At 41.1% G+C, this 26710-nt stretch overlaps 1 protein-coding gene across 1 annotated transcript in view; it reads right to left on the reverse strand.

Moving 5' to 3' along the window:
* The window catches only part of ARID5B (AT-rich interaction domain 5B), a 174676-nt gene that overhangs the window by 138087 nt on the left and 9879 nt on the right, over positions 1-26710 (reverse strand). Inside the window, exon 3 of the mRNA XM_080823419.1 lies at positions 5935-6160. Coding sequence (XP_080679545.1) covers positions 5935-6160 — 226 coding nt within the window. The remainder of the gene's footprint in view (positions 1-5934; positions 6161-26710) is intronic.

The following is a 26710-nucleotide window of genomic DNA, read 5'->3' on the forward strand; positions in this document are numbered from 1 at the left end:
AAACACTAGAAGATCCACAAGTCAACAGAAATTCCAAATGAGAGGGTCTTAACTTGGAATGAGCCATCATGAGTGATGGCAAGACGAGTATCCAGACAGCAATATCCATGAGCAGCTGCCGACTGGCTCACACATGCGTGGATTTTGCAGACTTACTTTCCAGCAGGAACAGCCGAGATGGCTGAGTGCAGACAAAATACAGGATTGTCATTTTTTCAAGACACTTCTTACACATGCATTCTACCATTATTTCAGGACAATGTTCAACTGTTTGATTACATGGGCAAGCTGAATTTTAACTTTAAAATGAAAATAAATAACCTGCTGATCTGTTCCCAGATCCTTATAAAAGTTGTCCTAAAGCCTTGAATGTCTTGGAGACAGACTCTTGGAAATGTGAACATACAAACTCCTTTGGACTGTCAGTTTACGATGGCATGAAGCAACCTCGTGAAGGAACAGCCATGCTGGCCCTCCGACAGCATACTTCTCCAGTGTTAACTGAGTCACAATGAGCTTCTTTAAAGAATACATGGTTCACACAAAAATACCGTCAGAGGGCCTTGTGAGAAAATTCTTTGGAAAATATATTTACAAATTTTTGATAAGCTCCATAGGTAATTGATTTCTATTTTGAACTCAAGGATTCTATAAAGGCCAGATCCGTTTCAGCGAAGAGACCCTTTTGTAGGGATTCCTCACGGTGTTCACGAATAGAATAATTCAACAACATATCATCTAAGAAACTTCAGAAATTTCTACCTTGAGGGAAGTAGTATAGCTAACGGGGCAAGGGAAGTTTAAATATAAACACCAAATAAGCTCAGAAGACTGTTTGATGTACATACAAAGTTTACACCTAGGAAGGAAGAGAAAGGTAAGAAGGAAGGAAGGAAGGGAGGGAAGGAGGGAGGAAAGGATTGTCCTAATAAGCATGTCTTCAAGCTTAGTGAGTTCATGAGATGTATCAGGTGAAAAATCTTCATTATGATAAACTGTCAGCACCTTAGCATGCTTCTTACTGGAAACATTTAAACTGTTTTCTTCAACGCAGAGTGAGAATCCTACCCACATCCACACCCCAGGAAACAGTTTGACATATCAAATGCAAAAGTGATCTGAAATAACCATTTGAAATACAAGGCCTCCAGAATTTCCAACCAAAGACTATATAGTCAATTTCTAACCAAAAGTACTTGAGAAGTCACTAACACGACTGGCCACTCGTGGCCCAGCATGTTTTGACAAAATTTTCAAGAGGAAAAAAGTTATACAACATAAAATTATACATATCTATATGTAAAGAAACATATAAAACATACATATGATATATTTTATATTTAATGTGTAATATATGTAGAAAATATCATTTTATAGTATGTATATATGTGTGTGTGTCTATACACACTCACACACACACACATATGTATGTATGTATGAAAAGTTCAGAAGGATTTTAATAATAGTCTTCTACTGAGGCAGATAATAATGAGAGTAAACCCTGCCCTCAACACTAGACCATGTGATTAGGGAAGTTCAAAAGGGACAAATAAACTAAAAGATTGCATAGCTCCCTATCCTATAAAATCTCCCTCTGATAATAACACACTCATCATACTAGGACTTCAGTATCATAAATGCTTCCATTGACACTAATTATTCCTCGGTTGATCTTCTCAAACACCAACTGAGATAAAGCAGGGTACACGCTATTACACCTCTTTTACACCCAAGAAACCTAAAGCCGTAAACAGACAGTGACTGTTCCAGGAAGTGACAGATCGCCAGGACAGGTGGAGCCAAGATTCTCCTGACCTCCCACCCACTGCGCTTTCAACACCATCGGGCTGCCTTATTCCCCAAAGTACAATAAAATCCGAGCAGCAGAAGGAACAGGGGGAAGCCACACTTTCTCAATTTGATGGGCCTTTAGAAACAGAAATTGAACCAAGGGAACCCCCACCATTAAATTCAGCTGTACCCACACCCACATCCTCTGGTCTCTTTGCTCAATTTCAGCTCAGACGCTTCTATCTTTTCTTTCTTTTTCTAGAGACACATTTGGAGATGAAACCATTCATAACTGCCCATCCACAGACAGTTTGTGGCAGCATAATTGACAATGAGTCTGCTGCAAAAAAATGAAAATGCTGTTTTAATAACCTTGGCCTAAAATACATTCTATTGTATGCCTCAAAGGGTTTCAATAAAAAGTCAACCTGTAGAGACATATTTTCTTGGCTTAAACAACAATCCAAAGCATATAAATGTAGTCCAACTATAATGACATATTTATAGGCCAATAAAGCTTACACTGCAGCTTTCATACTTCACTTAAAGGAACTCTGTAAGAAGCAGTGTTATATAAAATAATTTGATTTTTTTTCCAAACTATAGCCCAAGGAATAAAAAATGCAAGTTTGCTATGTTTAACTGATAGTGTTTATATTCCTTAGTTGCTAAAAATTTTGTAAAATGAAATAATTCTTCATTTGACGATTTCCAACTGCCATACCAAATATGGGTATCAAGTCCACTTTATTACAAAAGCTAAGTAATTCTAAAGACAAAAATAAATAACTAGAAGCTTGTGTAGTGAATGATTTAATCAACCCGATTCTTCTGGAAAAACAGGTTCCTGTGTTCGTTATGCTTATGAATAATACATTCCTTAACCCTCCTATTTTAACATAGCTCTTTTCTCTCTCTCTCTCTCTCTCTCTCTCTCTCTCTCTTTTTTTCTTTTTCTATAAACTTCAGTATGAAACTGTCTGAGAGAAGGTAAAACATCTCACCGAGTAAAGTCACAATTTGAATTGGTTTCATATTGAACTTTCTTTCTTTGAAAAGGACAAAGAGGAGGGAAGGGGACAGAGTCCCTCTAACACATCTCAGGAGTGTTTTTGAAGATTATTGGTTTTCCCACTATCTAGATGTGTCATTTTAGTCACCAGTCATTTTGAATCTTAAACGAAAACTGCAGAGATTTGTAAAAAGCAAACATGATATCCATAAATATTGTCCTTGAAGGGGAAGGAGATAAAAAAAAAAATAAGAGCTGTGTTTCGAATCAGAGCAGTTATTGGAAGCTGCCATTCGGGGCAGAGTTTCTCTTTGCGGAGTATTAATTTGTTGGCAGACACACATTTGTGAGAACATTCTTGTTTTTTTACTCTTCAGAGAGAGACAGGAAGTGACACAAACTGGGATTAAAGGGAACTTATTCTACCTAAACATTGAGCAAGAGTTCTTTAATTAGCTTTTAGATGGCAAAATCCCTTCTTTAAGAGTCAACCTAATTATTTTGTCGTTATTGATGTTTTAACGTGATGAAATACTTTGGTTAAAAACATAACGTACTGGAGTTTTATTTTAGCCACAAGAAAGGTGAGATCTTTCCATTCTTTGCTTACTTCCACCAGAAAAAAAAGAGGGGGGTCTTAAATAATCTCAGAGTTCATCTTCTTTCTTTGGTAAGAACAATGAGGAGTTGGAAGTGTTCTACAGAAGGAAAAACCTAATAAGTGTGTGAACTTCCATTAACAATGTGGTATTGGAAGTGGTTTCAGTGTGGCCAAGAGAAAGAGAGATAAGAAAACCACTGTGTAGAAAGAAAAGTACAGACAACAAATATTTTGATGTTGCAGACAGAGAAAGGAAGAGGTTGAAGAGAAAGTTGCTGGGACAGGAATGTGTACAGCAAATGACACCCCCTATCTCCCCAATATAAATCCTAACAATGTAGACTTGTAAACCTTAGATCAGGCAGATAATGGAAACTCATTACATTAAGGAAAGTTTTTGTTTCTCTTTCCACATTATTACAACACAGTGTGCATTCCAATTACAAAAGCTATTTGTCTCAAATTCCCCACAGTTCATACCAACTGAGTAGAATTTCAAGGCCCCAAATACTATCCTTAAAGGGGTATTTTACATTAAAAAAACAAAGAAAGAGAAAGCACATGGTATTTCTTGTTCACCAGAGGAGAGCCTCCCCATCATATCTGTTAATTATTTTCCCTTCCTCAGCACTAATTGTAGTGCTGTTTCCCTTATGAGGTCCCCTTACCCCCCAAAAAAAATTAGAATCACCTAGAAAGTCTTTTATCAGTCCACATTCCTTAGCCTTGCCTCAATTCCACTGAATGAAGAATCTGGGGAAGCTGGACTTAGCAATCAGTATTATTTTTAAAAATCCCCCAGTGAGTCTAAAAAACAACTAGATTTAAAAACCACTAAGAACTTTGAATATTCACTATAAATCAATTTCTTCTGATATCAATTATTAAAAAGTATATCATGGACATTTTTTAGAATTCAGTAAGATCAAACCCTCTAAATCTTTTGACAGAATTAAGAGATTGAGTTTCCCTTCAGATTCATTAATAAACTATCAATTTTAAACAGAAAACAACTCTGCTATAAATACTCTTGTTTATATGTGTGACATCAAGCTTAACCATCTACACATCCTTTTGTTCCCCCAGGGGTTTCCTGTTTAGTTTTTTATTAGTAACAGTATATTCCATAACTAAAAAAAAAAAAAAATCAAACAAACAAAAGAAACGTTTTAATGTTAGGGAAAACACAAGACAATAGCAATACAACTTAGGGTATACATTAGGAAAGTAATACAACAGATATATTATTTACCATTATCACACATCAGAAGACTAGTCACTGTGTGTTCATGAAATTAGGGAGTGTAACGGCGTATATAGGAAATTAAGTAAAAAAAAAACAATTTGGGGGCTTTAAAATAAAACCACCCGATTGATAGTTTTCCCTAAGTGTACACATGACCGTCAGGCTGCCACGTCCAGAATATTACCGCCTGACATCTACCAAAAGATGACAGGAAACTGTTAGTCGTTGACTCAAAATGCAAGAAAATATTAATATGATTCCCAACACACAGTGCAGCTCATCACAAATCAGAATCACACGGAAGACAGTTACTGCTGTTATGCAGTTTCTTTATGCCAATTAAGTAGTCTAAGTTTGTTGTAATAGTTAAATCCTAGGCTAAAAAAAAACAGGAAGTTGTCACATTAAGGCATAAAATAGGGCTATGAACATCAGCATTGTGCTAGAATGAAAGAAAAAGATGCCTTGATATGTTAAAAGTGAAGTTCCTCTTTGCCTAAAGAGGAAATAGCTAGTCTAACTCAGAGGTCAACAACTTTGGTCTTGAGCAATGCTAGGAGAATAAGTCAGTGAACGCCACAGGGAGATAGGAACAGAACGGGGAGGGAAAAAAAAAAAAAAAGAAAAGGTCACAAAAAGTCTCTGGAGATGAAAATGTTAAGTTAAAGCAACAGAATTAATTCGGGAGCCCCTCCTAGGCACCAATCATCCCTGTGCTAAACCCTTTATATCTTAAATCTCAGTGACACAGCAAAGTGCCCATCTTTTTCAGGTGAGGAACCTGAGGCCGAGAGGTTAAACAATTTTACATTTGCTCTCCTAAGCCCCATTAAGTAACTCCTCTCCCTTTCTCACTCTGTTTTCCACCCAACGTAAACAAACACATGAAATTCTGACATGGTGTTAATAGATGCCATACTAACTTCTTTGAGCAAATATTTAAACTCTTCATTAATTCAATCTCAGGCGCCCTAATGAAGTCTTGTGCCTTCACACTAACAGGAAGGCCACGTGTTGTATCACGAAGTTCCGGGCACGGGGCTCCACACGGAGAAGGCCCTGCGATCTACGGCTAGCATCCACCCCCTCACACACCCAGGCAATCTGTCCATACATATTCCCAGGACCCTTTGAGGTCAAAGAAATTTTATGTATATATAAAATTATCTATATGACAGGGTTTCCAGAAAAATCTCTGACAAAAAAACAGACAAACAAACAAACAAAAAACTAGGTTACTGTGTACACCCACACATGCGATCTAGAAGTACAAATTATATTTACCAAGGTCAGCCTTCTCCTTGAGAACGTCTTTGAAGTTGAGTCCACTGTTGAGGGTTGACTGCCTGTACTTCAGCAGAGCTTCCTTCTGTCCATTCCTCCCCAAGGCCGTGGTCTTCACGGCGCCAGCACGGAGGCCGCATCTCCACTTGGAGCAATCAGAGTGTACCCACTTGACCAGGTCTTCAAGTTTCACGATTACCTTTTCGGAAACAGCAATGACTTCATCCTACAAGAGGTGGTCAGGGAAGAACAAAACGTTATTAGTGGCTGGGAGGCCAATGGTAAGTTTTCAACAAAGCCCCCTCTGAAATATGCTTTGAGTGGCTTAACTTTAGGCAAGCAGACAATGTGCTTTTTGGTGACAGAGAATCTTCAATAACTGACTTCAAGGGCTTTTCACTGCTAGCTGTCTAGTTGAAAAATAATGTAGAAGATCTATTTGTTATACGATAAGAGAGTGTCCAAAAATTGGGCAGTCATTCTGAGAGCCATTTTTTATGCTAGTTGCCAAAGCCCACTCTGCCCATCTGACCAATCGCTCGGGTGAAAGCTAATTTTTAGGTGCAGTTAATTGCAAAAGTAAAAAGTGAGAACTAGGTGACTAATGGTTAGCCTGTCTCTATATAAATGGTCTAAGTAAATCTGGGATTCTTGGAACTCTGACTCACCCCCAAATTCCTATGTTTATGGTACATTTTCCCTTGGCTTATACACAAATATTGAATTTAACTTTTGTCCTAAAAATTAAATAAAACTGTGATGTAATCCCAAAAGAAATACTTCATAAATGTTATGTGCTTCCCACTGAAAGAAACTTACACATTCTCATGTTTCTTAAAAACTTTGTAAGTTGAGAAATGAACTGATTTTTTCTTTTAATACATATGGGGTAAGAGGAGAGAGGGTGAATGAGGAGAAAGCCTTTGAATCTAAGAAAAGTAGTTGAAACTTAAGTTTCTCGTATGGATCATAAATTTGAATTTTAAGCATCTCTAATTGCTTCCAGGAAACAACCAACTTTTCTGACTCAGAATTAATCCAGCAAGATATTTAATAGATATCCATCCATGGAGTGAAAGAGGGCCTCTCTTACCCGAAGATTCTTTGGAAAAGGCTTAAGAAGATCATTTCACTGGGTTTTAAGTTAAATTATTTGAAGCATTTGACATTTCAACTTGAACCGACTTCTTTCATTTCTTTTACTTCATATTTCTGAAGAAAGCTTAGCTGTGAAAACCCCTAAGCTTACAAAATCTTAGAAATATTTTTGACAAACAACAACAGGAAGATGTCTCTAAGCTATTAAACAAAAGGAATTCACAAGTGATTTTGGCTAATTTTGCTGTTAAACATGACTCTTTCCTCCTCCTCCCCCACCTACACACACACACACACACACACACACCACTGCACACGCTACTCCAAAGCAAACAAAAAAGGGTTTATTAAGATAAGCTTCACACAATGAGAAATCCTGGATTTAGTTTTTAAAAATGTTTTAAGGTAGGATCTAAAATTTCACTTTTCCTCATCCAGTTCCAGGCTGCTTCTGAGAACCAAGTTTGTTAGGCAGCAGCAAAATAAATGCTCTATCAAAAATGAAAAGTAAAACTTTCGTAATGGAGTCCTTTCTCTTATCAGGATTGAATATGAACTTCCACTGAATGGGACCCAAAGTGGAAACTGTTTTTATCCTCTGCTCAAGAAAAAAAAAAAAATCTAGTACTTTATAAACAATGGAGCATATTACAAAGTACCATTTCAACGGATGATTTCACTCAGATTCACTACACCATCCTCTTGAAATAAAAGATCTGTCGTTGTCACGCATTTTATAGCTATTACATGGTGATTATTAAATGTCAGAATGAAAATTCAGGCTGGGTATTGTTTCAAAGCATATGGGAACAGCTTCTGGACAGGGCACACGAGAAATCAAGTTTAGAATATTCCAGAAAATAATTAAGTCTCATGGTATATAAGTCTCAACATTAGCAAAGATGGAATTTGGCAAAATGTTACCAAATATGGTTCCTTAGACTAGACCGGTTTGGAGATGAGTGTTATTTTCAAATAGCTCTAACTATGATCAAATGATTATCATTTCAATTACTAGTTGCTTCAGATCTTTTCCAAGAAATGGCATGACTAGCTCTGGCTGGCTTACAGCACCCGCCAAACAAATAGTTTATTAACCAAGAGAAAATACAATCCTTATGATGTCATTGATGAATAAACCCATCTTTCAAGATTCAGTCTATAGATTTTGTCCTCCCTCTTTTTCTCTCTCTCAGAAGCAGACTTTATGAATATACCCACATACATAAAAACAAATGCAGGAATTCACATAAACACGCATAAGCTATAAACCCAAGTTTGGATGAATTGTGCAACCACCAGTATGTTTTACTGTGGATTCACAGAGAAACTGGCCTTGCAACATTGTCAAATGCCAGGATTTAGAAGGAAATCTGATAAGCGGAGGAGGGGGGAGAGCAAGAAACCAACCCAAAAAACAAAACAGCGAACATATATATAGAAAATGTCTCAGGAAACATTGCTTTGTACACACAATGGCATAAATCACATGTTCGTATTTACTATTCTGAGCGAGCACTGACTACAGTTCCTAATACTCGCCGTTCTTGGGCAAGCCTCTGTCCAAGAAAGAATTTCAATAAGCTCATCTCATGATTACAGTAGCTCTCTGCAAACCGAGCATTAGCGCTGGATAAATATTGCTGATTTACTCTAATACAACACAAAAGGAGCACAAAGAAATACACTTTGTTAGTCTCATAATGTACCTTGGCTTTTCAATTAACCCAGCTCCCAATCAATATTTATGGAGGTTGTGTTGAGACACTACCGAAATCCAGATCCCCTGTCACCACTGTTTTAAATGGCTTGTTTCTGTCATTTGGATTTTGTGTCCACCACTGTATAAAAGCAGCTCAGGCCATCCTGGAATCCTCTCTGTCAGAGGAAAGTATCTAGTCATGAAGTCACAAATTAGCCTCTGTATTGCTGGTCTCCACACGCGTTCTAAAAATTGGGAAACTTCACACAAGGTCTCTAGACTTCCATCTTTACATAAAACTAAATAGTAAAATAAAATAAATAAAATAAGATAAGATAAAATAAAATAAAATGAGAGATATCTGCCAAAAAAAAAAAAAAGTTGAAAGTGGTTGTTTTCTTTAGATAAGATGTGAGATCTGTGATTTCCAGGTACTGTCTTACAGTCAGTCGACATTTCCCTCATCTGCCTGGCCCCAGGGCAGCCAGCCAGCAGTTAAACTTGCACATCCTGATTTAGTCCACCTCCTTCATGTTATTGACGAGGACGGTGAGGTTCAATGACATAGCCTCGTACCAACTTCCAACAGAACTTGGACAAGCCTCCAAGTTTCCTATCTGCCAATATGGCATTCTTCCTGGACTCTGGAGCCTTTCCCTGGGTTCGAATCCCAGGCCTGCAATTTACTCACTGTGGAACACTGGGAAACTTCTTTAACCTCTCTGTGCTTCCATTTTTCTTTAATGTATTTAAAAAAAAAAAAAAAAGGACAAGAAAACGATATACCTCTTGTGGTAATTGTAAGGATTAAATGGGCTAACATAAATGAAGTGGGATGACAGAGTTAGTCACATGTTCATTGTCATGAGTCCTCTGCTCTGTTTTCCAAATGGTGCCATGCAGAGAGGAGTTTAGATGGTACATGGGTAAACTTTTTTTTTTTTTTAATTAGTTACTCATTGCTTATTTATTTTTGTGGTTACCTTCCATTTATGGGAAAGTGGTACTGGTTTTCCATTTATAGGAGATTTAGAAAGTCTCCTCTTTAAATAAATTTAAGTTAAAAAAATAGGTCAATTTGAACAAAACCATTAAGTAAACACAGGACATGTGGGTATGGCAAAAAAAATTTTAAAAAACAATAAAAGACAAGATGCTATGAAAATGACTGAAATTTGGGACAGTGTATTATATTACTGGTTCTCAAAGTGTAGTCCGGGAACCCTGGGGAATCCCCAAGACTAGTTCAGGTGGTCCATCAAAGCAAAACAAAGATCATAATAATACTAAGACATTATTTGCTTTTTTCAGTCTTATTTTCTTTCAAGTGTATAGTGGGGTTTTCCAGACACTATATGACATATGGTACGGCAGGAGAGTAAATGCAGAAGCAGATAGGAGAATCCAGCTGTCTCTATTAAGCTAAGACAGTAAAGAGCTTATAAAAATGGAAAACAATGCTACTGTTTTTACTGTTTTTTTTGTTTTTCAAAATATGGCTAATTTTCACAAAAATGTGGCACTTATATAATGGGTTTATATCACTATTTTTATTTTTTAAATGAACTTCCAGTAAAATTTCCTGTTTTGATGTACAGTTCTATGAGTTTTAACACATGGCAACCACTGATCTGTTCTCGCTATCGAGTTTTTTCCAAATGTCATATAAATTGAATCATACCATCTGAAATCTTTTGAGACTGTTTCTTTCACTCAGCATAATGCCTCTGAGATCCATCCATGATGCTGCATGTACAACTGCTTGTTCCTTTTCACTGCTGAGTAGCATCTCCCATGACATGGATGTGTCACAAGATGGCTTCTCCATTCACCCACTGAGGGCCACTGGCTTCTTTTCAACTTTGGGGACTACAAATAGAGCTGCTGTGAACGCTCTCATCAAGATTCGTCTAGGAACAGACGTTTTCAATTCTCTATAACAAATACTCAGGAGAGAAACTGCTGGGTGAGAGTCTATCTGATTTTGTAGAGACCGTTTTCCAGATTGGCTGTACCATTTTGCATTCCTACCAGCAATGGAGGAGAGAGTTCCAGTCATTTCTCATCCTTGCCCGTACTTGATACGGTCTTTGTTAATTAACTCATCATTGCCACTATAATATATATGGAGTGGCTTCTCTTCATGTTTTACATTTTCATTTCCCTAATGACTAATGATGTTGAACATCTTTTCAGGTGTTACTTTTTCATCCGTATATCCTTTCTGGTGAAGCGCATATTGAAGTCTACGGCTCATTTCTCAAATTGGGCTGTTTATTTTCTTACAATTGAGTTTTGAGAGTTCTTGTATCTACTGATCTACTGTATCTACTGATACAGGTCCTTTGTCAGATATGGGATCTGGAAATACTTTGTCAGAGATGGGATTTGGAAATATTTCCTCCCGTCCTGTGGCTGTCTTCATTCTTCTAACAGTGTCTTCAATAAAACAAAAGTTTTAAATTTTGATCAAGTCCAATTTGATCATTTTTTTACTTCTTTGAATTGTGACTTTGTTCTTGCACCTATGAGTTCTCTGCCTAACCCCAGGTCACAAGGAGTCTCCTACGTTTCCTTCCCAAAGTTGAATAGCTTTACATTTAGAGGCATGATCCATTTTGACTTAATCTCGTATAAGGTTTGAGATTTAGCTTGACATTCACTTTTTCTACATAGGGGTGTCACATTGTTTTTATTTTTAAATGAGTCACCAAGTACTTTAGGCTATTTTTCAGTTTTAATTTATACTGCAGTAAAATATCAGTAGCTATAGCCCACATAAACAAAAGCTCTTCGGCATCCTCAATAATTTGAGTGTAAAGGGTCCTGAGTCCCAAAACTTCAAAAACCATTGTACCTATCACGAAACCAAGACCTTCTCTTATTCTCTTTTTCTTTGACCTCTTAGTGGCTTTTGATAATGAACAACCCTACTTTGACAAAACTCTCCCCCTCATTAAGAACTGTGAAGCGTCTGAGATATTACTCTACCTCCAAACTTACAAGTTGGCCTGCCACAGTTCTACAGACACTGGCAGAGCACACAAGACTCCCGGTCAGAGACAAAGAATGGTTTCTTGCTCATAGCCACAGTGAAAGTATCATGTTTGTGTGGTTTCTTCAATACTCAATTCCCAAAATGAGATCCAAAGAGAGTGAGATGACATGTGCACGTGGAGTGGGGTGCATTATAGGAGTAGGACCCTGAGTGCGGGGAACCCAAATCTTTAATACTGACCCGTAATCACGCCTGCCTTTGTTCTGGAGAAAGACACTTGCTCTGTCTCCCAAAGCTGTTCCTTATATAAGCATCCTTGAAAAGACTGTCCAGAGCTAGTGGTTAGTGGCTCTGCTCACGAGATGTGTTAATACTCAACGGATCCATGAAGAACACCCACCCAATACCTACCACCTCTATCTTCCTTTACTTTGTTCAATTTCTCTTCTTCATTATTCTATCACCCTACCAGGAAAATGTAGGAAACAGAGATCCTTAGATGTAGTCTGGGTCTAGATCTTCTCTGCATGTTACTCTTTGAAGAAATCATTCTCCATGGGAATTCCAATATTCGCCCTCTAATCCTATGACTACATTCTATACTTTGGTTCCAAAAATTCACCTAGACTCCAGTCCCGTGTTGTCAATTTAAAATCTCAGAATCAACTCAAGCCCACTGGAATTGCATGGCCCACTTGGCTTATCATAAGAAAAGATCTTAGCCGACACAAGAGAAATTTAACATCCCCCAACTATGGCTAGCTTTCCCCCAATATCTATTCTTCCCTTCTTCTTTAGTAATAAACTGCTAATTTGATGCATGCAGAATAAAGACACCATTTCCCCTGCTTCCCTTATAACTAGGTGCAGCCATGTGACCAAGTTCTTACCAATATATATATTAGTGATGTGTGCCATTCCCAGGTCATGACCTTAAAAGGAATGGATACGCCTTTGGACCATACACATGAGGACAAATCTCTCAGGAGAGAAAGACAGAAGAGCTGGGTCTCTAGGCAACCTCAGGGAGGAGAGCCACCTTCCCAGCCCTGAACCATCTACCTGTAGGCTGTGATACAAGAGAGATTTTGAACTCCTGACTTATCTAAGTGATTTTAATTCTGGGTCTCTCTGACACAGAGATAAACCTCTATCTTTATAAATATATCATTCTTCAGGAGAGACAAGATGAACACAACCTTCCTTATAACACACTGTGTGGTAAGGAATAACTGATCATTGCTTAAGATAACTATATTCAAGGGCACCTGTGTGGCTCAGTCAGTTAAGGATCCCACTCTTGATTTTGGCTCAAGTCATGACCTCAGGGTCGTGGGATCGAGCCTGCCTCTGTTTGTCTCTCTTCCTCTGCTCCTCCCCTTGCTTGTTCTCTCTCCCTCTCAAATAAATAAATAAAATCTTAAAAAAAAAAAAAAGGATAACAATATTCAGCTATGTTAATAAAGCCCAAATGACTGCGAGCACATAAATGTAATATCAAAAGGGGTGGCAGGGAGAGGATGGAATGAGAACAGGAAAACATGGCATATTCACCTCAATCCTCCCCAAACATCTTAGATTTTTAAAATATTCTCTGTAGCAACTGAAACGTGATAAATGTTGGGAACACAGACACACCAACAGGTGATGTTAGCTAAATAAACAGTGAAACCAAAATAATAGTCCAATTGGTTCCACAAGAGTGGGATATTTTCTTCTCGATAGAAACTAAAAATGAAAAGAAAAAAACTCCTGTTTAATGGCAACATTTAGAAAGACCAGCGCAAGCACATCCGCTCATGCCTTCACACTGGGGTAGGCAGGCGTGCCCATGGTGCACAAGGGGAAGACGGTGGCACCGCTGGGCCTGGCTGGGTTGGTCCCTCTCCCGCTCTCAAGCCCCGCTCAGATAACTGCAATTCTAGGCACCTACTCGTGTGGCCGATCACTCTCCCGGTTAGACGCTTGTGTGCTCCACTAATAGGACACCTACAGAGCGGGTAAAAAGGTTTCACTCTGCAGGCACTTGGTTGCCAGCCAGAAGGTCAACAAAGTCAGGGCACAAAGGTAACGTGGGCCGACAAGGTGAAGTTTTCACGGGCCAGTCATGAAATGAGAAAAATGAAGAGAGCGCAGTGAGCGTTTCCTGAAGCTCCGTTTGCTAGATTTCAAGGATGATCCCTGTACCAGGGTAGGGTCTCAGCAGGAACTAGAATACTTCTGTAATGACGATCCAAGGACGATTTTACTGATGACAAAGGTGTTGGTGGCATGTAGAGGAGCCACAAGAGATGGAGAGAGTACAGGAACTTGGGCTAGGGGCAGGTCAGTTATCATGACTTGAAGGCCAAAGTGTCCAAGCACGGAGCCAGTGGTTGTCCTACAGAATAGAGTAGATCCTCTACCAGTGGTGGTGCCTCTTCCTTAGAAGGATACCAACAGCCTGGAGGAAGCTCACAGGGAATAATAGGGAAAAACTCCCTGCCTTCCCCCTCCTTCCTATCCCCATCCTGGCAGGCCACCTCTATGGCTGAACCCCATGAGAAACCACAGGGCCAGCAGCTCTGTTAAGGGATTCCAACCAGTGTAACCGAGGGCAGAGAGCAGGGAGCAGGGCTGACCTAGTGGGACCCCTACACACTCTTCCCATTTAAGACTTTATCCCTCCTCCTTCATCTGGTGTAATAATATCCATTTATCCTCAGAAATAAGGAGGGCAATAGAAGGTAGCAGTTGTTTTTTAATGTCCCGAGTAGACGAAATAAAATGATATCAACACGAAGTTGGTCTCTGGACTGGGAATTACTATTCTTATTATCTGTGACATAATGGCAAATCTTTATCAGGCACCACGATTTCATGCTGAATTGCATAATTCCACGTTCTACAGTAAACACCTTAGCGGCAGGTAGCCTTGCTTAATCTCTCTGCTTCTCTTGTACTTCCCGAGGAGCCAAGGACTGTGCTGTGCCTAATGCATACAAAAACTGCCTATTTTCATGGTACGCCATCTCTGGATATTCCATGCTGTCAGAAACGAAGGGATACTTAGAGAGCACTGGCTTTGGAGTCCTCCTGCCCCCGGTTCACTAGGTTCAAATGCAGCTCTGCTACGTCTAATGTCCATAGTCATCTTGGGACATGATTTCATTTTACCAAGGTCTCATCTAAAAAATGGGTTGGGGGGTGGGGTGCCTGGCTGGCTCAGTCAGGGGAGTGTGTGACTTTTGATTTCAGGGTTGTGAGTTCCAGTCCCACGGTGGGTGGAGAGATTACTTTAAAAAAAATTAAACTAAAAAAATGGGGGAAAATAAGATTAAACAAACAAACAAACAAACGTGCCTCCGAGGGCAATAAGGATGTTGAAGCTATCAGAGTATAATGGTCAACACAGAGTAAGCACCCAAGAAATAACAGCTATTACTATTACGATGTCACATGGCTTTAACTGAAAATGAGGGAGTGAGGACGAGGGGTATCCATATACCACTAGCAAGTAGCTGTGTATATTCCTAACTTCTCCTAATTCTTTATTAGGGAACAATGATACCCCTGTAGCTACTGCTGGGTACCCCCAAGGGGAAGCTGGGCCAGAAAGCAATTATTAACGTTTGGCCTTCTAAGTCATTCTCCTCAGTCTTTGAGGACAGAGCAGTGGAAAACTTTGAGCTGTTTTACTTTACCTAGACACTAATCCATGAATTTAATAGACCTTCTCTTATCTGATCTCTACAAGGACTCTCTGAGGCAGGTGTTCTCAGGCCCATTTTAGAGATGAGAAAACTGAGGTGGAACCAGAAACCAGATTTGGCAGCACCCTCGTCTTGCTGGCAAATTGGTCTCTATGGTCCTTTCTCCAGCAACGCTCCTTGCTACTCCCATCCTGGGACAAGGGCACTTTCCCCTAACAGTGTCCTGGGAGTTAGGGGGAGAGGGGGTTGGGATTTAAGGTCATTTTGCAACAAAAGGGATTTTAATTTTTGATTGGTATTGGTTTTGTCCCCAAAGTAAGATTACAGGAATTGCCATTCATGTGCCTTTTAAAAATGTGAAGAATTTTCTGTTGTCTGAGTGATGAAGATATCCTCTCAAATATGCGCTAAGGTTTAATTTGACTCCCTGAACATGATGAAATGGATTTGCCATGGAGGCTCATTAGTGTATTGGGTTCCAATTTCCCAAGCCAGCCCCTTCTCTTTCAACCTCCTCCCTCCCTCCCTCCAGACATTTAGGTGAAGCTTGTGGCTCAATGAACTTTGGAAATCCACCCTGGCACAATTAGAGGGAGTAAGCAAACAGAAGACGGCTCTGAGGTGTGATTTGTCAGATGTAATGCGACCATCCTTCATGGTATAGCCGAAGGCATTTGCGTATCAAACAAGTAATTCAAAAATCCTAAATATTTTATGTTCCTAAATACATTTTTAATACAAGCTAATTTAAAACCTGTTAGGCTGCAGCCTGCTCCCCTGACTAGAAGCCCATCTCTAAAGAAAGCCCCAGAAACATTCTCTCATTAATTCCCAGTTTCATATCTTTCCTTTTGGATTGACCATGTATGAGCCTTTTTTCCCCTCCCTTAGATTAAAAACAATTTACACAGAGAACAAGATGAATCCCAGTGTCCTAGATATTTCCTCTCTAAATAGTCAAGTATCTGGTATATACTGAAAAATGTGTTAGTGGTTGAGGCTGCCCACCTTCCCTTTGGCCAAATTAATAAGGTCTTAACGCCACAGTCTTTTTTTTTTTTTTTTTAAACTATTTTCAGGTTGCTCTAATGAAAACTAGCTTGGCACCCATATTCTTAGCTCTGGCCATTAAAACATAAGCAAAAGAACATAAATGAGCCCAATTTTGGTGTTAAAGTTCAGCAGAGAGCATTCTATAAAAGCACAAACAATAGCAATAAAACCCAAACCCAACCACCACCCAACACAGATGATCTAACATGCCAAATGACTCCAAACCGTTCCATTAACATCTCCTGATCTTTTTTTTCAGCTACTTTTACATGCACGTTACCTCCTGGACACAGTTCAGCAGGGCCTATATTCCACCTAAAGGAAGAAGAAAACTCTTTGCCCCTGTTGGTAGAGGAAAACCATGGTGGGTGCTGTCTGAATGATTCAGGGCTACTGGTGATCTGGCGTGGAGTCTTGATAGACTGCTATCATTAACGAAAAGAGCAGTCTTCACAGAGTACCACCAAAAGCCTCATGCCTATTTAGAATGCTTTAATGTAGAAACCAAGTAAACCTTCCTGTTTTGTGTAGCCTCTGTTTAAATATGAACATATGATTTAGACATGCTCCCTCTTGTTAAACAATTTTTTTTTTGCTCTGTTCACTTTGCAGAGTTCACATTATTATCCTTACATGTACAATGGCGGCAGAATAATTTGAAACCCACAGCTTTATTTAATAATGTAATTATCCTATATTGGATTACTTAAAGGGGCTTTGTATTTTTCAGTTCTGGTTTTCCCTACACTGGTGATATGCTCTGCCGTGGTAAATGATTCAGGCTTCCATCAAAAGCTCTAAACTCAGTTTGGAAAAATATTGAGTGTTTTTGAATAAGCCAGGATTAATGCAAGAGCCAATTTGCAACCACAGTTGGTGACCTTTCTACTTCTGTTCAAAGACTGCGGTGGGCAGGCCAGCACAGAGGACAGACCCAGGCAACTCCAACGGCCTAATTCCAACTCTGCTGTCGCTCCAGGGAGGTTGTACAAACCCCAGAGAATAAAGGCCAAGTTTTCTTCAAGGTAAGCTTTCTGAAAGGAAGGCAGAAACTTGCATAGCCTTCCATGCCTTCCAATATCCTGTACACTCCCAAGTGGAGCTTAAAGAATAACTGAATGAACGAATGGGTGGACAGATGGATGGCTAGACGGATGGACGTGTGGATAGGTGCATGCATGTCTGGGGGGGGGTGGGCAGATGGTAAACGGTAGCCCTCAGCTAAATATGATTTATATAATGAGAAATTGTCATAAGTGATTTCATTCATTCAACAAATATTTAATGAGCACCAACTGTAAGTCAGTCAGAAATGAAACATACAAAAATCTCTACCTTCCTGGAGTCTGCCATCATTAGGTGTGGTAGGTAGTGTATGGTGTGTGGTCTGTGTATTAGGAGAGAGAGGAGTGGGGCAGAAGAGCCAGATAATAAGCAAAATTGGAAGCAAAAGGACTAGAAGAGGCAATAATGGAAAACTAAGGGTGAAACTGGGGATGATTTCAAATCCAGTGGTTGGGCAGGTCTCTCCACTAAGACCCTAAGGAACAGGAGCTCACAAGGCCAGGAGGGGAGGGGAGGAGGGGGGAGAACACAGGACATTGCATGCAGAGAAAACGGAGGATACACAAGCACTGGGAGGAACATGGTGCAACACACACACCATGGTGCATGTCTTATAGCTGATGCATGCTTCTACATTTGAATCCAGACTCTTTTTCTCTAAGTTTCAGGTAGGTTTAGCATGGAAGCTACCCTATATATCAACTTCCATTGCTAAAAATTGACTAAAATTTGCTTACTGTCATCTTTTTCTCAAACCTTCAATGCCTGCATATATATGTTTTGAACATTTGGTTGAAAACCAAGTTGCATCTACCCAGAAAGAGAAATAGATAAATTTTCCTATGAAATAGCTGATTTCCTCAGAATTTAAAAGGTGGAAGGGCAGTTGCTCTCTGACACATGCACAAGGTTGGTGGGTAGCTAGGACATGCTCATCACCTGTTAGGCACCCTCATCAGAAACAGAAACTGGGACAACAATCCCTTTCATTTGGATGTTTACGTCTTTACATGGACACATACCAACCTGACTTAATGTCCCTCCTCAACCACTGTGCGTGAAACATACCTATTTTCTTATACATTAAGGAGCCTGTTTAATTACACCAGCTACAGGGGCCTCCTTCCCCTTCTCTCTGCAGACTTATCACACCAGACACAATGCCGTTTCCAGCAAAACTCTGCAAATTCACTGATCAAGACGTTAGGTTTAAGAAGGACCCAATACGGCTTGTTGACATACTCTAAGACTAACAAATCTTTAAAAGATTAAAGCAATCTGCTGTCTACCATGTATGACTTCTATAATTAAATGCCCAGAAGAGCGAGAAGAATGTTTGGAAGGAACCACCCAGGGAGAATACATAACAACAAAAGGAGAGAGAGAGGGGGAAAAAAAAAAGAGCTGGATAGGGTAAGAAGAATATCATTCAACCCTCATCAGACTAGCCTTAGGCTACAGTGACTGGTTCCATTGCTGACAGCTAATTTGGCTCCCAACAATGCCCACCTCTCCATAGTCATGACCTTGGGTAATCCTCTCCCCTTGAGTGTGGGTAACACAGTAGCCAACAAACAGAATTAGGCAAATGGATGTTGTTTCTGAGATTAGGTTACAAAAGGGCTGTGGCTTCTGTCTCACTTGTGCACTGTGAGGGAAGTCAGGCGCCATGTTGGGAACTGGCCCATGGAGAAGACCACCAGCCATGGCAAGGGACTGAGGGAGGCCCCGGTCACCTGCCAGCAAGGAATGAGACCCTCATCCCAACAGCGCTCAAGGACCCGTGTCCTGCCAACAAGCAAGTGAGCCACTTAGAAGCAGATTCGACCCCAGTGAGCTCTGAGATGACCGTAGCTCAGGTGGGCACCGTGATTACAAATTTGAGAATCCCTGAACCAGAGGCACCCCACTAAGCCTTACCCGGACTCTTGCCCCACAGAAACACTGAATAATAAGTGTTGTCCAAAGACACAAAAATTTGGGTAACTTGTTATACAACAATAGATTACTAATACACTCATCTTTACTATGGGATACACGCATGCATTTTTGTGTGATAATGAAATAAAGTCTATGAAAGAAAGTGCTAAAGACCAGTTTTGAATCTGCTTGAAAATTAGACTAATTTCTGCTGGGAAGTGGAAAAATGCTTCCTGCCACTGCCTAAATCCTAGAGCAACTACCTGTACAAGAGGCCTCTTCTTTTTGGGGGGACCCACAGAAATTTCCAAGAACACTATTAAACAATACGAGCATATCTTCCTGGATGGAAGGGGAAGAGTAAAAGATAATCTTGCCAAGTAAGGCTAACTTTATGTTTTCTTTCCTCCAAGCAACTAAAGGGTAAGGGGCCGATACTACTCATCTCTTTGCCACCCCCCACAGTACCCTGGATATACTAATAAATATTGGTTGAATTGAATTGAATAAAAATCTGCAGCCAAAAGGCCTCTGCTTAAAAATAGAAATGTTTTTCAAGAGCAGTATTGTATTACGACCTTAGCTACCAGAGAAGAAGCCCAAGCCTTGTCTCTCTTTTTCTCCTCCCACCTTTTCCAGATTCATCTTTGGAAGGCCCTTGGCACAGCTGCCCAGTCAGAATTGTGTTGCCTATAAGCACAGTCTGCAGGCCCCGCAGGCACACAATCCTTCAGCCCTCACGGCCAAGATCAAGATGTGGCTTCTCTTTGCTTAAAAAGAGAAACAAACAAAAATCAAACAAAAAGGGCAGAAAATAGCCTTTAAAAATTCAGGTAAAATAAATAAATAAATAATAAAGGCAACTGAGGTATCTCAATAGTCCCAGAATGTTTTCACTCCACTGCTTCGAGGGGTCATTTAAGGAATTCAGGGGGTCAGGAGTGATGTGAACACCTGCTTGGCTGCCTATTGAATTACTGATCTATAACATCAAAAATGTGGAGTGAGAAAGAGGACCTGTAAGCGGAAAGGGAAAAAAAAAAAACAACACAACAACAACAGAGCCTGCTGATAATTTTTAAAGACACTACCATTTAGGTGATTCATATAATTTGCATTAAGAAAAACATCTTCAGCCTTTTTACTAGATCCTTCTTTTTGCCTGCCCCGATAGTTGGGGATGCATATTTTACAACCCAATGCATTGTTGCTGAACACACATTCAGCTCCCAGGAGCACAAAACACAATTAGACTATTATGGAGAATATTCACAAGAAACAGAATGGAACAGATTATTTCACTTAAGACACACAGAATTCAATTATTTTCTGTATTTATAACCCATGTACACCCGATTTTGGAATAATTTGGTGAGGAGACAGAGCACTATAGCAGTGTTTTCATCTGAATTCAGGAATCTGATATACACTGTGGGATTAACCCAAAGCAAAAGGATTTAATGGCCCAGCAGGCAGTCTCTATTTGGAAGATCCTTCCTCTGAGATCCCCCAGCCATGTTGGCTGGGACCCCTTCCATTCCCTTTGCATCCCTTTGCTGATGCTTTTTTTTTTTGCTTTTTAAAAGAAGCTGCCCTTGCACATCTTAAAGATGTGTGTGAAAGACACTGCCGACCATCACCACCACTGCTATGAGAGGAGGGCAGAGAGGAGGTGTTGGGGGGCGGGGCATGTTTTAAATTTGGGGGGGTAAAAATAGGAAATAGGAGAGGCTTTTTTTTAATGGAGGGAAAGTGAGAGTATCTGAAATAAATCCACTGTTGTGCACATTCATCAGACCAGTTTCCTAGAGGTTGCCTCTCAAGGGGGGCAGAACCCAAGAAGCAGCAGGTTCGGACTTTCCTGGGCGTACCAAGATGGAACACCTGGAATGCAGAGTTGGTCTCTTGACACCATCACTTCCCCGTCTCATCCCGTTTGGTTGTGGCTGATGGGAGAGACGCCCTCCACCCTCAAGGTCCTTAAAGACCTAAATGGTACAGAACAGAACAGGGACCTGACCGGAAGCCCCAAACATGGACCAAAAACGCTGCGCCTCAACAGAAAAGTCTAGGACAGAAGGGAAGTCAGGAAGTTTCACTCTGTTCGAATGGATAGTTTTTTAGTTACCATTTTTCAAACAATAGTTAGTAGTCCAACGGCTCAAGCAATACATTACTTATTAATGAGCTATTAACAGTCTAGCACCATGACAGACTTCCTTGAGACAATAAAGTTACGATTTGGCCCCTGACCAGGGCAGGATCAATAGCGAGCATCTGCTAAAGGCCTAGGAGAAGCCAGGCCATGGTTTGGTGTTCTGTGCGCATATAGATTTCATTTGATATTCACAGCCTGCAAGAGGAACCCATTTTACAGATAAAGCAACTGAGATCCCGGAAGAGATTAAGTAAGTAGACCAAGATGACATCCAGCTACGAACTGGCAAAGTAAGGATGCCTATTTGGTTTTCTCAAGCTTCTAGACTAAGAGTTTCTATTCCGACCAGAAAGACAAAATGCACATGTGAAATTATTCATCAGCCCTGGCCTTCAGATTCAAGTCAAGCCTGATCTGCTAAACCCCCTGAAGTCTGGCCTCAGTCTACCTTATTTTCCACTAAATCCTGGCCCTTTTGCCCAGTGCAGACCATATCCAATATTGCTATGCCCTTCCTTCCTATCTGTGTCCTTCCTATGGCTTCTTCTGTCATGGGTTTGCCCCTCTGTCCAAGTAATTCCCCAAAAAAGCTCCATCCAAGAGAGCCCTCGTTATTTCCAAGGGCCTGCTCCCAAGCTTCCCGATTCCAGAATACCTTCAGCTTGACTACAGGCCATGCTCCCACTCGCACAAGCTTCTCTCCACAGCTCGAGTCCTGCACCCGCCAGCCTGACTGTGCGGGACAGCACCCTGCATTCCTAGTACAGATGCCCCTTCCGTCCCTGCAGACCTCTGGAACTCTGGCCAGAGAGAAGGGTGAGGGCTTTGTCTACCTGGCTTTCGCCTTCTCATTTCTCTGCTGCCCCTTCAGGAACAATAGGTTCCTTTTGCTTTCAGAGAAAATGGGCCAAATGCAAGAATGGTTTCAAAACTGAATCATCCAGAGCTTTGCTCTAGAGACTGCAAGGTGGCAGCCGGGTTTGGGGGAGAGGCTGGGGGGAAACATCCAGACTGAAGATATGTTTTGTTTGGCCCACAGCGTCTTTTGAAACTTGGACCAAAGTGCCAACTACACTCACACAAAAATCTAGATTTTTGACACGTCTCTTGAGAAACGGAAAGACCTGGCGCTGTGAAATGACATTCCTGCCCAGCAATGATCAGCAGGATGTGAGTAGCAACACTCGAGTGAGTCACACACCCCCAGGCCCCTCAAGCATCATATTTTCTTCCAGACCTGGCTCATTCTCCTTGGTCTCACCTGCCGGGCCCCGTGGGCATTTACACATGTGCATCTGCTCTGGGTCCCTTTCTCCCCTACACAGTGGAAGACATCATAGAGGAGGTGGCGTTTGAGTAAGCCCTTGAAAGAGGGATCCAGCTGTTGCGAGGTTTCACTTCACAGAGAAATGCCTTGGTGAGTTCTAGAACCCTTTGCTCACACTGCCTGGGTTTCCTTCTCTTGTCACCAGGATGGTGTAATGTTTTTGCCATCAGTGTTTTGGAATCAAGACAGCTCAAGTTCCCATTCAGTCTCTGTCATTTACCTGGTGAAGGAACTTAGAAACCTCGACAAGTGGCCTAACTTCTCAGGTTGCCCTCCTGCAAAATGGGGACGACACTAGAACCTACCTCATAGTATTACTGTCATAAGGAGTAAATAAAAGGTCACGCAAATGAACCCTAAGCATCTAGTTTTACTACTGCCTTTATTGATATCATCTTAGTCCAGGGCCAGATAGTAAGTATGTCTGGCTCACAGAGTACCACACAGTTTCCGTCACACTACTCAACTCTGCCGCTACAGTGTGAAAGCTGCCAGAGACCATTTGTCAACAACTGGGTGCGGCTGTGTGCCAATAAAACTTTATTTACAAAACAGGCAGCTGGCCAGAGTTGACCAGTGGGCTTTAGTTTACCAACCTCATGTTTTCAATACTCCCACAGCTGGCCAATGTAAATCAGCTCTGAGGATGCTGTCTAGGTGTCTCAGTGACATCGAGAACAACAGGTACTCCCAGTGGGCAGAAGTAGGCACCTCTAACCTGTTTACTGGATTCACTGAGATGAGGCTCAGCCCAGAAATCATCTTGTAGGGACAGTGCTCCCACCTCCACATCTTGGCAAGAAACCTCTTCCCAACCTTCATCAGAATCTCGCTGGACCTGGGTTCAAATGTTGCTTCTTTCAAACAAGATCAGGCACTCCTGTCAGAGGTCCTGAATTTTTACTCCATCACACTGAGCACGCCACACAACAACCCATTACTTGTGACAGTTGGATGAAGTACACACTCCCCACCTGACAGGCAGCTCCACGAAGACAGGATCTGTCTGGTTCCCCACCTCTGTCTCTCCAGCACCCCAGGCTGGCCTGCACCCAGAAGGTGCTCAAGGAGGGCTGAGAACGAGTCTTCTCTCCTGTGAATGAGAGGCACCGCGTGCCTGCCTTGGGGGGGTGCAGGATTTAAGGAGCCCTTTTAAACATTTTATTCCTCAAGTGCACAGTATTATGACTGAGTCAACCGCCAATGGGACTTCACATTCCTAGAGAGCATTCAAGCACCACATGCTGACCAAATAAATAAAGGACGGAAGAAATAATATTCGTTGAAGACTCAATTACAGGATAAGTCAGTCTATAGTCAAAGTCCCATGGTTAGTCCCTCATATTTTAAAGTGATAGGGAGATATGAAGGTCACCAATCCTGGCAGAATCAAGGAAAACCTGGATTTTAATCCTGGCTCTGAGTCTTAACTCTACGTGACCTTGGGCAAGTTACTTAACCACCTTCCTTCCATCTATGAAGTATAAAAATGTCACAATACAACCAACCTAAGAGAATTTCTTTGAGAATTAAATGAACATTTAATTTATGTATTAATATATATGCAATGCCTGACACATAATGGCTACTCCATAAACAAAATGTTGTAACTTCATAGGAAACACTGTGGGTAAAACTCTGGCCAATGGTTTGGGCAAAGAGAAAGCCAGAGGCATTTTCTCTGGGTTGTGCATACATAGAGAAGAGAAAACTTTAGAAAAGCGAAGTGTGAAAGTGGTTCTAAGACCAAAATGTATGGGGATGGTTTTCCACCATTTTGGATCAATCAACCAAGTTGCTTTTTCCTTCTTACTGTGAAAGAATGAGTGAGCTCTATGGGAACAGAAATTTTTATCTGTGCATTAGTCATTGTGTTTGCTCTTAATGTCCCCACTGGAGAGAAATGACACATAGTAGGCATGCAATAAACATTTCAGAATGAAAGAAACCATCTGCGAATATCAGAGAGTGGAAGAAACGCCAATTTCGTTTGCCACCAAGAGTGCCATCTCAGCAAAGCTTTTCTTAAGCCAATATAAATAATACCATCAAAGGGCCATCCTAGCTTCAGCAAAGAATATGGAAATGAAGTAAGGTCCACAGGGGACTGTGAACACCAAACCTGGTTTCTTTGTAATCACTGACCCTTGGGTGAGTATCTTGGCACTAACGTCCACACTCTAATTAGTGATTTCATACCAGTCATGTCCCACAGAGGCACCATCTACTGGTCTAAGACAAGGAGCTGGGATGATCTACCCGGAACACACCCATGGGAAACGCTTGCTTACTTTTCTCAGAGTAGAACCTTGAGAGTAGCCCTTCTTCCTCAAAGCAGCAGACCACTGTGCTTGAGGGCACTGGCTGCTAGGCCCAAGATTTTTCTGGCCTTTCTGTGTCCATTAAGTAGGGGCTGGACTTGTTCTCCCAAATGTCCTATAAGTCTATTCAAATGTCCATAGCAAATTAGACATGAGCCTTTTTCTTAGCTAACCATGGGAAGTCTTCCTGATCCTCTTGATCAACAAAGCCAAGGGATGTCCAGCCAGTCACGGCTGAAGCCCAACATGTCCGTGCAGTTGGCTCCGCCAACATCCAGTCAGGAGGAGGTCTCTGAGAGTCTGAGAATGTTCTGGGCGACCTTCTCTGCCTCTGAACCCTTCGCCCCACGTCAAGAGGCCCTCATTCTGCAACGCAAATTTCCAACCAGAATGTTGCCAAAGTTGGGTAGTCACAGAAGAAAAACAACTAAACCTGAGCCTGTCGTGGAGGAAAAGTCAGAGAACAAGGCAATGAGTAAGAACATTTTTATTCTCTGGTATAATATCTGGGTAGTTTGTTTTTTTCCATTGGTACCCTGAGCTGAGCTCAACCCAGAGGATGGCAAGCAAAGTTTGGACTAAAGGGAAAACAAGTATACTTTCACAGTGCTTTCCAACCCCATGGTCCACAGGAGGCCTGGGGCAGGCCCAGCGACAGGTAACTGGTGATGACTTGGCCTGTTACCTCTGTAGTATGCAAGGCTTCCCTTGTAGGAGTCAGAACAAAACAAAAAGCCCCACATGCATATCCGTATAGACACACACACTCTAATATGTATATATTTATACGTATTTTTAAAACATATTCCTCCCTTCAGAAAAATACACAGAATTAGCAAGTTTAAATTATTTGCACTTAGTTCTTTGTCTCCAGTTATACTGTGTTCTTTTGTGCTGGTAAAACAACATGGGCTTTAATTAGCAAATATCTGTAAATAATTTACTTGCTTTTCAAATACAACAGAACAATGGGGTCAATTTTCACATACATTTACCCAGCATGCATTCTGGGTCTTAAGCCAGACTCTCCCATTGTTCAATAACTATATCAAGCTGTCCCACTCTTGCTGCCTTCTCGGTGGAGGTAAGGGAGGATAGGGGGCCAGAAGCCCAGGTTCTGGTAGCAACATCCCATTTTGCAAGCCCCCAGAAGGCAAGCATATAGCATTGTCCATCCCCGGTTAAAAAAATTCTTCTTGATTACTGACTCTGGAACCTTCTGCCAGGAATGTGGAAGTGTGCCAAGGGCAAAGGGCATTTAATGCTCTGCTGCCTCACTGCCCCCGACCCTCGACAGTGTGAGCCCCAAAACACAAGGCGCTATGTCTGAGGTCTATGAATCACTGAGCCCTGCCTAGGCTCTCCAGGGTTAAGGCTGGGCCCTTCACAAAAGTGCAAAGAAAGATGTTAAATCAAATGAGAATGACTGCTCCAGGACTGGA

The sequence above is a fragment of the Martes martes genome (genome assembly GCF_963455335.1).
Source record: "Martes martes genome assembly, chromosome: 14".
Lineage (NCBI taxonomy): Eukaryota > Metazoa > Chordata > Mammalia > Carnivora > Mustelidae > Martes > Martes martes.